Source organism: Mastomys coucha, unplaced genomic scaffold, assembly GCF_008632895.1.
Source record: "Mastomys coucha isolate ucsf_1 unplaced genomic scaffold, UCSF_Mcou_1 pScaffold12, whole genome shotgun sequence".
Lineage (NCBI taxonomy): Eukaryota > Metazoa > Chordata > Mammalia > Rodentia > Muridae > Mastomys > Mastomys coucha.
In genome coordinates, this window is record NW_022196894.1 from 70,178,273 (window position 1) to 70,190,465 (window position 12,193).

The window sequence follows — 12,193 nt, forward strand, 5'->3', positions numbered from 1 at the left end:
TTAGTCGTTTTCTAATGTAAATGTTACCATTTTGACATTAAGGTAATATGGGTTTTATATCATGTCATGGGTACATGTGGCCCTTTGAGACTGCTAGATGGTTATTTCAGAATTCAGAATTACAGTGAAAGATCAGGCCAATGGATCAATTGGTACATAAGAAGCCATGTGTACTGTAGATGTTACTGGCAGAAGTAAGTTACAAACTTTAAAGCTTTCTTTCAAAAAACAAACTCTGGAAAAGGGAAGACCTAATTGATAAATGTGAGGTTTGCATCACAGAGTTCACTGAATGGAGCCTTGGCAGCACAGCAGTTCTTGGTGTAGGGGTCACATGCTTGTTTTGGAGCTCATATAATATCTAAGTATAAAAAAGTAATGAGAAAAAAAAACCTAAAAGCAAGACCTTCAGTTTGGAGTTTCCTTACTTTGATGTGGACTTCATTTAAATCATTTGTTGGAACAGTTCCCTTAAATTGCTGATTTCACAAAGGCTGGCAGCATAATAGTGCATTGTGTCTGACCATTAATGTGGTTATTTGAGCCAAAGCCAAAACTAATAGTGTCGAGGGGCCTTTTGCAGGTTCAAGTTAGGTTCATTAGAATCCAGGATCCTGGTTAAGAGCAGTGAGTTCATCAACATATTATGATCCCTGCAAAGCCTTACCTGTTGACTGGATGCATTTTGATAATTGTAGAACACTTTTGCTAGACTGTAACAAGACAGAATCAATTGCTTTAGGAGATGATGCTTTTTAGAAACATATTGTACATTGCAGCAGTCAACTGAAGTCCAGGAAAATTAGCTTATGACAATAAACATTGTATTAAGAGGCCAAAGGACATACACACACATCTCTCCACCACCACCATCACTACCACCTCAACAAAAGCTGCATCCCCTGCATGTATTGCTATTTTTCAAGATGATGAATTCAGGAACCTTATCCTACATTCCACCTGTGTGTTGCTATGCATTCACCTTGCCTTTTCTTATTTGTTTCACATTCAAAAGTTATGACTTTTTAATGCCACAACAACCTAGAGAGGTGAAAGAAAGCGATCTGTGTTATAAAATAGGTAACACTCAAAATGCGACATGTGACGGCACCTTGCACAAAATCTATATTGCCAATGAGTCCTTTGTGAGGAAACCAAAAGGAAAATACCATCATTGGAGGTTTAATGGTGTCTCGGTACAATTGAACAAGAGAAAGATTGATGAGCCTAACTCCCTCTCCTTACTGTTCTGACCCAGTGGTGTAAAGAAGATGCCTACCACCGCTTCTGCTGTTCCTTTATTTACCTACCCACTCCTTTTTTCTATCACTATTTCATGAGATTGAGACCCAGCAGTACTTTAGATTATAAAGCTTTTTTTTTCCGTTTTAACTTATTTCTTCCAACAGGGGTGAAGAGCTTCTTGTATTCTTGAACCTTAAAGAAAATAGCTGTTGTGCCGTAACGATGGCTAAAAATGTAATATTCTCTTAGGTTTCTTTAATTCTCCAGTAAAGGTGTGGGGTGGATGTCCGTTATTTAAATGAAAATGATATAGGACTTAAAAACAAATCCAAAAAAAGAAGCTTTCACCAGTGACCTTAATACCACTAATTTGAAGCACTCTTAATGTATGTGCCATCAAATATTTGAAGAAGTAAGTAGCGCAGTCAGAAGGAAGGAATAATGCATACATGAAATGGTCCTGTGACAAGTCATCATTCAGCCTTCTGAGCAGCACATCCTGGGTCTTCCATTGTGCTCTGAGCCTCACATGGGATGATACGCCCATCTTCATAAGCATGGAAAAGGGAATCTACAGCCCCAGCTGGATGGGTATATAACTGAGTGACTGTTTCTGGTAATCAACATTCTCAAATGGCGGTGTCACCATGGAAATATATAATGGGTCGTGCAGATCTATAAAATGTGCATAATTGAGTCTGAGAATGAAATTGTCTGAAGTAAATTACCTTTTCTCTCTAGTCATTGGCAAAGAACCCACACTCAAATGTTAGATTTCTTGCAAACAATCTCATATAATTTAAGACTTGGAGTCATTTAGTGAGGTTGTGCATTATTTGGTATAATTAATTTTAATTCTCCAATTCAGATTTGCTTAGTGAATTTTATCCAGAATATTCTAGACATAAATAAAGTGATTTACTTTATTCATTGTGTAATAGAATTTTCACAAAGAGAATAATTGTTAAGTATACTAAGGACCTTTTTCCTTACTAGGAACTTTGGATAAAATAAACATACTAAATAATTGAAATTTTGATTTTTTTAATCCATGTATATATATATATATATATATACATTATATATTATATATATTTTATCTATACATATATATATTAACTTTTTATTACTCATTTGCTATGATTTCAGCTAGCTTGACAGCTATCCACAGTGCTAATTAAGGGTAAAGAGGCTTCGCTATTTCTGGGTCTAAAGAGACCTTTCAGCACATTCCGAACAACAAGTTATTGTTAAAAGAGTTCCATATGACTTCGTAGCATCTAGTGTCCTTTCATTTTTATGCCAGCAACTTCAATCTGTGGAGTAATTTTAAACTTTTCACTTTTAAAAGGATCCTGTATACATTTTAAATGAATACTTCAAGTTACTTTACCTAAACATTGCAAAAAACAAATGCATGAATATGGCATGAGCACATTCATTTGGTTTTTGAACTTCTTAGGACTTGAGAGCCAGTGAGCCAGTACAAACACACCTGCAAAATATGCTAAAACGAGTTTAAGACAAAATGACGCTGAGTAATTGCTTTGTAACAGATTTATAAGGGTAGGGAAATCCATAAATGGTTATTAAAGTTAGCTTAGGGACATTCATTTTGTGTGGTCGATGCTATAGCTGGAGACTTTGGAGCGCTGCACAATTAAACCTGATAGATGGGCCGATTTACAAAGATTTTTTTTAGAAAGTCAACCTTGTGCATGGTAGAGCAGTTATTTCAAACAGTACCTCTTAAGTCATTAGTGAATAGATGGGATCTGCCTTTTCATTCTTACAGATGAAGTTACTGCCTCATGGTAGTTTGAGTTATATTCCTAGGGAATGAATGTTTAAGTAGTGCAATTCTGTGCTGGGTTCCAGGAAACTGAAGGTTAGCCATGGCTACACACTTTAAAATCATTGATCTTGGAACTAGCATAAAAGTTAGGGAACTGAGGCCTGATATTCTTTTATACTAAACTGCAGACTTGGATGATAAAGATTTGCTCTTTTGACCGCATACCTTAGAGGTGTTTGCATTCAGTGCTCTAGCCTCGCCTGGTTTTGAGATGAAGTTGACTCTACTGATATTTTACTTGGAATATAGCTACATATCATATATGTATAGGATAAAGCGCATATTCTTCCTGTACTGTTAAGTGTGGGAGAAAGCTTAATTCTAATCCTTCTCTTACCTGAGGGGCAAACTTTACCAAGCATCTTCATCACCCTCCCCTGGCACTAATGGAGTATTGAGTTCTTTTTGAAAGCTGCTGAGGTTTCCATTGTATGAGCAGAACAGATAGCTTATACTGATGGTTCTTTGTTACTAAACAGTGAGCCAAACATCTATACGATTTTCATGATCACATACCTGATTTTTCGTGGAGATTGTCTCCATCCAAAGTGGATTTACTTTCAGTTGTTTAAGGTTATCATTAGCCATTTCATTCCAGGTCTTCCAGGAAATATGCTGCCTAAAGATGGGCATTGTCATTCATTGCACATTTCTCAGCACTTTACATATTCTACAGAAAGTGCTGAGACTTGTGAAGGGTAAACAGATCGGCCAAAAGTTGATCTGGGAGACAATACACGCTCATGAAACCACAGAGTATGAAGATGGGTTCACAGGGAAAGCATCTTCTTCAGAATTTTAGAGGTGCTGTAATTTGTTCTTCTCTAACAGGTATTTGTAATGTAGGAAACATTTGCCACTTGATAAGCTCTAAAAGCAAACAGGATTGTTAAATGCTTAGTTTCTGTAACACGTGAAGCCCAGTTTGGGTGGCAGACGCAATAGTCACACAAATGTGTGGCTTTAAACTCGGATGTGTGTTGTGAGCGCAAGTTTGCTGTGGGAAAATGCAGCACTCTTAGGATGTAAAGTCAGACTTACAGGTACCATCTGGAATGGTTTTGGTTTTTTTTTTTTCCATCACACCTTTATTGAGTTTCTGGCTTCCTCTTTCTTCTGGCATCACTCCCCAGGAGACCCAAGCTCCTGCAATTGTTTTCTTTGTGGAATGTTTCTTACATCTTGATCTGAGATCTAAAGAGTGTATAGGAACTAAGGCAGCAGAGAAAGAATGCTACCATTCTGTCGTATGGAGGTAAGATGCACTGTGGTGTGTGTCAAATCCCAAAGGACAGGACAACAGGCAGGTGATAGAAGAAGATGCCCAACTGTCACACAGCTAAGGCACACTAAGCAGGTAGCTCTCAATTTAAAAGACTTAAGACTATATTGAAGGATTTTTAACGCCAAAAATTACTAATGTAAGCATCTTGTTTATGTTGTTTTTTTTTTCATCAATATGGCTTTATTGGGGATTAAATTAGGAAAAAAAGTAAGGTATTTGTTAGGTGAGCAGTTTGGCAGTTGTGTGTAGTATCAGTTGGGACCTCCGGGGGAATCTTACTGACATTCACTCAAGGTACATAAACTGCCTTCAAAATATGTATGCTTATACGTGTAGACTGTTTCAGCTCTCAGCCTAGGTCAGAGAGGCCTAATTTAGCAATGGGTGATAGTCAAAAGAAGGGATTCCTAACTCATTTAGGAATTATAGTTCTACAAGTAAGGGACTTTTGAGTGCTTCGCTATAAATAGAACATGTATATTGCACACTCCCAGGCCTGGAGGACATCGTGAGAAAGGGGATAGAAATATTATAAGTACCAGGAGATGGGGAAGAGAACTATACAAAGGTGGGTTTTGTACATGACATGAACATTGCATATAATGACCTGAAGCAGGAATGCTCAACTGTGTGAGACTTACAGAGGACTGGGTGGAGTATCCAATTGAGAAGAAAGATATCATTGCGGGGGCCATATAATTGGGAAGAGACTGTAAGAACCAGGACTTGGGAGGTGTACTGTAAAGGGTGTTTACTGTGGATGACGTGACCACGCCAGTTAGGAATCCACAGCAGAAATTATGACCTGTGTTAGACTTAGGATGACTGAGGGTAGGGGAGCTCACTGAGAAGAAAAATATTATGGGGGAACATGAGGAATTGGGAAGAAGAGTATCAGGGAAGGCGGGAGGGGATACCAGAAGGTAACAGGGAAAACATGACTCTAATGTATTGTATGTGAATGAAAAATTGCTCAAAATTATTTTAATTCCCTTTAAAGAGTAGTAAGTAGATTGATGGACTCAGAAATGCTGGGAAGCAGAATCAGTAAAGGAGTCTCTATGTTCAAGGAGGAGGGATAGAAAGACTGAGGCTTCCCGCTTCAGAACCATGACCCCAATGCATTTACACTCTGAACTACGATCCTGAGAACTTGTGTTGGCATGGCACGCAGGTTGTCCTGGGTGACATGGCAGATGCATTTGAATCGTGAGTTCTTTAATGCGCAGATACACAATGGGCAGCATTTAAATGATTGCTCTAAAGGAAAGTAGGTAATTTTTGAAGGAAGAGAAGAAGAATAGAAGCTTTTTAGCCATCCCCCAAGACATGTCAGCCATTGCTTAAGGTCGGGGTGCATGGTTTGTTAGACCATCCTCAGAGCACTGACAGCAATGTTTCTCAGATCTGTCTGGCACTCCTGGCATCTCACGACCCAGCATTCCTTATTATGATGGCTGTCTTGGATGCTGTGGCGGGATCCTCAGCATCTGGAGATTGTGTTCACTGAAGACAGGGAGCTCTGCCTCATCCTCTCTCCCACTTCAGCCCTGACAACCAAAATTGCCTCCAAAGCCATTGTTCTACAGAGTGACATGAGGTATTTGATTAGAGGCAAAAAGTTCACAGTGTTTTATGTATCCATTAAGTACATTCTAAAATATCCCCTTTATTCTCTCTATTTTTATGTCTGCAAAGTTAAAAGACATAATGACAGGCTTTTATGTTAAACTCAAACCTTTCCCCCCAAAAAGAAATAATACCGTGTATTAAGGTACCTGACGGGCTCCTGATTGTTAGTGATATTATCATTCATGTGTATTTATGCCTGGGAGTCTCACACACCAGTGGATGGGTCTCCTTGGTTCAAATGAAGATAACTTCATTACTTGAAAGCCAGTGTTCTGCTGTGTGGCCAAAAATATGCTTCTTCCTTAAAGCTCTGTGATTTCCAGCCCATTCATTTTCTTCCACAATAAGATTTAAAGGAAAAAAAAAAATCTCACCTGTCAGACTTGTTAACTGAACCCTACTCTTCACTGTAGAAGAGTATGAAAATAAATCACAGGAATTTAGGGATCCATTAGAAATGAGTTGCTCTTAGGCCCATAACTTTTCTTCCTAGTCAGCACGGGTTTAAAGCTTTAATTTTTCCTTTCATTACCTGAGTTACCAGCTTTAAACTAGCTTTCAGTTACAACGTTTTACCATACCCAATACAGAATATATCTATACCTTTAAGAGTAGTTAGAAACCAAATGAAACTGCTACACAAATCTTATAAATTTAGATCTCTAGGTTCCCCGAGTCTGAACTGGTAATTTACAATTGAAGTCAGGAGGCTACACCCATCCCCAAACACAATGGCTGCAGGCACTGCTTCAAATGGACTTCAGAAAGAATGGACTCCAGAGAGACTTATGGTCCAGGACTTTGCAGGTATTTGAGGCATATCTTGGCGCTAGCTGCATGGGCGAATGGTGCATTTCGGAAACCTGTGGTTCACGATCCTAGCGGATATCCACCTAAGACAGAGGCACGCGCCCAGTGGCTGTGTTTTGGAAAAAACACTAAAAGAACCCAGTTTGTAGAATCAAACTAGCTGCACGTGACCTTGATGACGGGTAAAGATGTCTTCCAGAGATAACAAATACCCAGGTTAATTCTGACTAAGCACCGTAAAAATCCACGTGCAAAGTTGTGCCCACTGATATGGCCTTAACCCTGCTTTCATATAATACACAAGGGCGAGATGTTGGGGTCCCTCAGCTGCAAGACATCAGAGTTTGCCACTGCAGACTCAACTCATGCCTGCTGTGCGCCTGCTGGCTGGCAAGTATACAGCCTGAAGACATCTGTTGTTGACCTCCTCCCTGACTGTGGACTGCGCCTCCAGCCATTCCCTGGAGCTGAGACCTGCGGGACACCCTGAGTTTACACCTTTAGCCCTGCAGCCGGTTTCCCTTGGACTTCCTCCTTGACTTTGTTTAGACTCTTCCTGACTCCTCCAGAATCCCTTATGTTATTCAAATGTCACTGTAACCAGAGATTCAGTTTGTTCTCTTGTATATAATTGCTGAACCCCCCAAGTAAAAGAGAGCCTTGATTGGAAAAAAAAAAAAAAGAAATGAGTTGCTCATAATAAAAACAACCCTATTAATGAGAAGAATTTGGAGCAGATGATTTCATTTGTAGCCCCATGAGGAAAAGCTGCTCTTCTGTTTACTAATAACATGGGCCCTGCAGGATGGAAGGCTCACTTTAATATAAAACCTTCTAATGAAATATACCAGGGGTTTCAAATACATGAATTATTCCCAATTCCTATGCCAGTCTTCTTCATTCTCATCTCTCTGCCCCTTCACTGCTAGAGACAGAATCTGTGCTAACTGTATATTTTATGGTTAGCAGAGAAATATCCAATCATTTATTTCACTTTTAAGAATACACTAAAATATATTTGCCGTTAGAGTTCAATTAATGGGATGTTAATGTAAAATACAAAATCTAATCATAGTGCAATGCATAAATATTTAAATTTTCTGATATCTCTTAAATTTAACATTAAGAACTATTTATATAAAGTTCTTCATCAATTGAAAATGATATTACTAGGGAAGAATATTTGGATTTTCCAATTGTTACTTGAATGTAGAACCTCATATATGGTACACACAGAAGCTACATCTTTCGACACTATAAAGAATATCTTTGAAGATGTTTTATAGCAGACTTTACCAACGTGTAGATATAATCTGTGGAGAAACCACTGGGCAGGGTGGTCTACCCAGCTGTTCTACTTTGTGCCTCTGAATAGCCACTTAAAAATATGCATAGCAAATGCTGTAAGATTCCACGTGTCTATTGCTTTGCTGTCTGCCGTGTTATGTTGAAACTGGTTTGGACAAGTAGAAACAAAACACTTTTTAAGACCCTTAAAGACATCAAAGTCTGCAACCACTATGCAGTTCCCTGGCCCTTACTGCTAATTGCTGCTTCCCTGTGCTTTGTTTGAGTTGTTCATGCTATGGTCTAAATGATGGTGTCCTTTGCTGGACAGAGGCTTCTTGGTTTTATAGTGTCCTCTTCATTAGTTGTTGATCTTAGTGCCTGGGTTAAGAGTGTTCTGTTCCGAAAGCCTTTTCCTGTACCAATGACTTCAAGGGTGTTGTCTACTTTCTCTTCTATCAGGTTCAGTGTATCTATTTTTATGAGTTGAGTTTTGGTTTGTTTGTTTGGGTTTTTTTAATGCAGGCTGCTAAGTATGAATCTTTTTGTATTCTTCTACAGACAGATGTCCAGTTTGACTAACACTGTTGTTGAAGATGTCTTTTTTTTTTTTCAAGGTGTTTCTGGCTTCCTTATTGAAAATCAGGTGTCCATAGATGTATGAATTTAACTCTGGTCTTCAATTTGGTCAAGGATTTTGTCTTTGTGCCATTAAAATTCTGTTGCTACCAGGAGGGAATCAGAGATAGAGAGTGTTGTGAGCCTTTAGATAAGAAGGCATTAAGAAGAGTTAGGTGAGAGTGAAGCCTCCTGTATGTGATGATATGTATGTGCTTCATTGGATAATGAATGGCGGTTCCAAGTCACTCTGCTGTCTGGAGATGTCTTTTGACATACTACATAAAAAAATAGAATCAATGCCCATTTTATAGAGAGATCTGTGCTCTGTGAATAAAAAATTGTTTGACTTGACTCTAAAGGGAAAAGTAAAGAAGAAACGTATGAAGAAGTTAAAAAAATGTAAAACTAATATTTTTAGAAGACAAATGAGAGAATAATGATTTCATTAAAAGAAACTAGTAGATGAATATGTAGGATTTGCCACATTTGTTTCTTTGTTTGATCAATTACTTATTTGTTGACATGAGAACAAATAAAAAGTGTTATGAACTGTGAATAGATTTTTATTAAGATATTTGGAATCATTTCCTGATGATCATGGTTGTTAAAAACTTAAATGTTCCATTGTTCATAAAGTTTTCTTAAGGATTTCTGATGCTTTTAGTTTTTATGACTGTAGATATTCTTAGATAGCTTTTCAAGTCTTTAATAGACTATAAGGATTATCAATTGTCATTAGTACAATATATATAAACTTTTAGCCTGAAGTTCTGGTATGTGATTCATTCTGGTCCTGTGGATTGTTGATAAAAGTGTAAGGAAGAAAGGGCACTTTAAATCTTAAAGGAGCAACTTCCAGTAATTGTATTGCTTTTCTTCCATGTTTTGAAATATAAAGAATTTTAAAATATATGAAATATTTTAGAATATATAGGAATCATTTGTTTAGTCACCTACCATAACTGTATTAGCCTAGTGAGATCAAGTTTGCTTTCAAGGGTTAGTTTTTTAAGCAGTTCTACAACTTTTGTTATTTCAAAGAAAATTTGACTGACACTTTCTGAGCTCCTGGGTCCCTTTTGTAGCTCCTGGGTACCCCTCTGTTGTTTAAGTCAATCTCTTTAAGATATTAAGAAATATAAAAGGGACCTTTCCACCTGCTTTGATTCTACAGTTTTTAAACTCTTCTAAATAATGCCTATTTTTTCACTAAAATCAAAAATAAAATTTTACACATGTTAAATATTATACTCCCTTTAAAATATTGTATATGTGAGGGAAATGTACAAGAGAACTTTTTTTTCCTGTCTTGTGACTGAACAACCTCCAAGCCAGAGTCCTTGGCTTGGATGTAAACAACAGGAACATGTATCAAGTCAAATATATTTTGGTTTGGGAACTATTTATTTGAATTAAATGGATTGTAGATTTCCACTGTGGCTCATGGAGATCTTCTGCATTTGATAGCAGTGACCTGTACTTCTGAAATAAAGAAACAGAGTAATTGCTTTCTATAACTTTGAATAAACATTACTGTATTAACATATGTCATATTTCAACATGAAAATGAATAATGCAATTGTAACTTTTAAGTATTTTGTGTTTTTCCTGTGTTCGTAATTTCTTCATCTATATACATATATTTTTTCAATTAAAAATATGCATACATATAAGCTCAGTATTAAAGTCTTCCATCTAAATTTATAGTCATGGAGTAGTATGAGCCACCTGGTGCTCATCAGAAAGGCAGATTCTCAGACCCCCACCCTGATCTTTAGAGTCATTATCTATCAGTATGGGGCTCATCTGTACATATAGTTGAGTAGCGTGAGTTGAGTAGAATACCATTGCCAGTGTGAAACTTATAAAAGCCAACCTATCAGTGGGTCTATCTGGGATTTCACATTCTTTATCTTAAAAATTATGTATGTTTTATTTCTTTGGGTAGAGTTAGCAGCTAATATTTATACTACTTTTAAAAATCCATTCCATAAAAAGTACCTGTTACCTGATAGCAAAGCAGAAAATTCTTGAAAGACACATTATAATACTACTACTGTCTGCCCGACATAGCTCTACCATTTTTCATAGTATCGATTTCAAGACTCATTTCTATTTTTCTAAGTTACTCATGACTGTGTTCAAAGTGCTAACAAATATTCATTCATGGAGAGTGTGCTCAGTGTATCTAATGACGCATGTGTTGATGTGAAAGCAGAATCATGGTTAAGTCAAATCTTACTACTTTGTCTGTTTCATTTTGTTCGTTCATTTCCTTATTTTTATTTATTCCATGTTTTCTTTTTTGTTTTGTTTTAGTTGGGTCTGGTAAGTTGACATTTTCTTGGCCATCTCCTAATCACCGTGTCACTGTGACTGGAACTTCTCTTCCCCTTCCCATCCATACCCTTCCATGTCCTTCAACCAATCAGCCTCCATGTTTCACTTGTCCTTGGCCACAAAGACAGACTGCACAGAATAAATCTGCAGGAAGTATGGGTAACTGTGACAAAGAGTTAAAGGTAATGGGTTTGCTCACTTTCTGTCTTATTAAGTCATGTGTGTTCTGAGCCATTGAGTTATTTCCTTCCTGAAATACGGGATAAGTCATAGGATTGTATCTTGGTAAATGAAGGACAAGCTCATTTAATGCCTCTATAGCACTAAACAAACAAAAACACATGCCAGGAGAACAGTTCAGTTTTGTTTGTTTCAAGTGCGTTGTTTTGTAATTATCATTCAGTAGTCCTTAAATTCAGTTCCTGACTAAACTTGTGCTTGGAGCTTCCTTTTTTTTTTGTTGATATGAGATTCATTTCATTTCATACCAAAGGGGATATATAAAATTTGCTTTTTTTGTTTTTGTTTTTGTTTTTTAGTGAAGAGCTATCACTGTCCTTTGCACTTAGTTTAGAAGATTCACTCATTCAGTGGTGTTAACAGAATGCCACATTGAGAGAAATTGTGATGCCAAAAGAGGCCAGTACATCATTTTCACCTTAAATCGCTCTCACTGTTGTTTAAGTACACATAGTCACACATGTTGAATGGGCTTTTCAATAATGGAGTATGTTAGGTGCTGATTCTACTGAGCTATTATTAAGAAAGAAAAATCAAAATGTACAAGAATAGAGATTGATTATTTGTGATAATATATCAGTTATTCAATAATTACTAAAATGGTGTTTTAGTAGGATCTTGTTAAAGAATATTATCTAGTTTCCATGATATAATTATTGGCAGTTTTTCTTCTTTGTCCAATCTATCCACCTTTACAATACCTACTATACAACTATATTGGTTGCATCATTATATCCTTTGAGTACAGATAACAAATATTTTAGAATTCAAAAGCCATTACAATATATAGTCATAAAATATCAGATTTGTGTATGTGATGAATATCTTCAGTCTAAATAAATATATATTAATAGAAATTTATTTGGCCCCTTTTTCCT

General features: G+C 36.9%; 1 protein-coding gene across 10 annotated transcripts in view; it reads left to right on the forward strand.

Moving 5' to 3' along the window:
- Nucleotides 1-12,193, forward strand: part of Robo1 (roundabout guidance receptor 1) — a 1,018,630-nt gene that overhangs the window by 918,575 nt on the left and 87,862 nt on the right. For 7 of the 10 annotated variants that reach the window (XM_031364239.1, XM_031364236.1, XM_031364243.1 and 4 more), the window contains one exon: nucleotides 11,055-11,063. The exons of the other annotated variants lie outside the window; for them this stretch is intronic. In XM_031364239.1, the coding sequence (XP_031220099.1) occupies nucleotides 11,055-11,063 (9 nt within the window). The remainder of the gene's footprint in view (nucleotides 1-11,054; nucleotides 11,064-12,193) is intronic. 10 annotated transcript variants of the gene reach the window in all.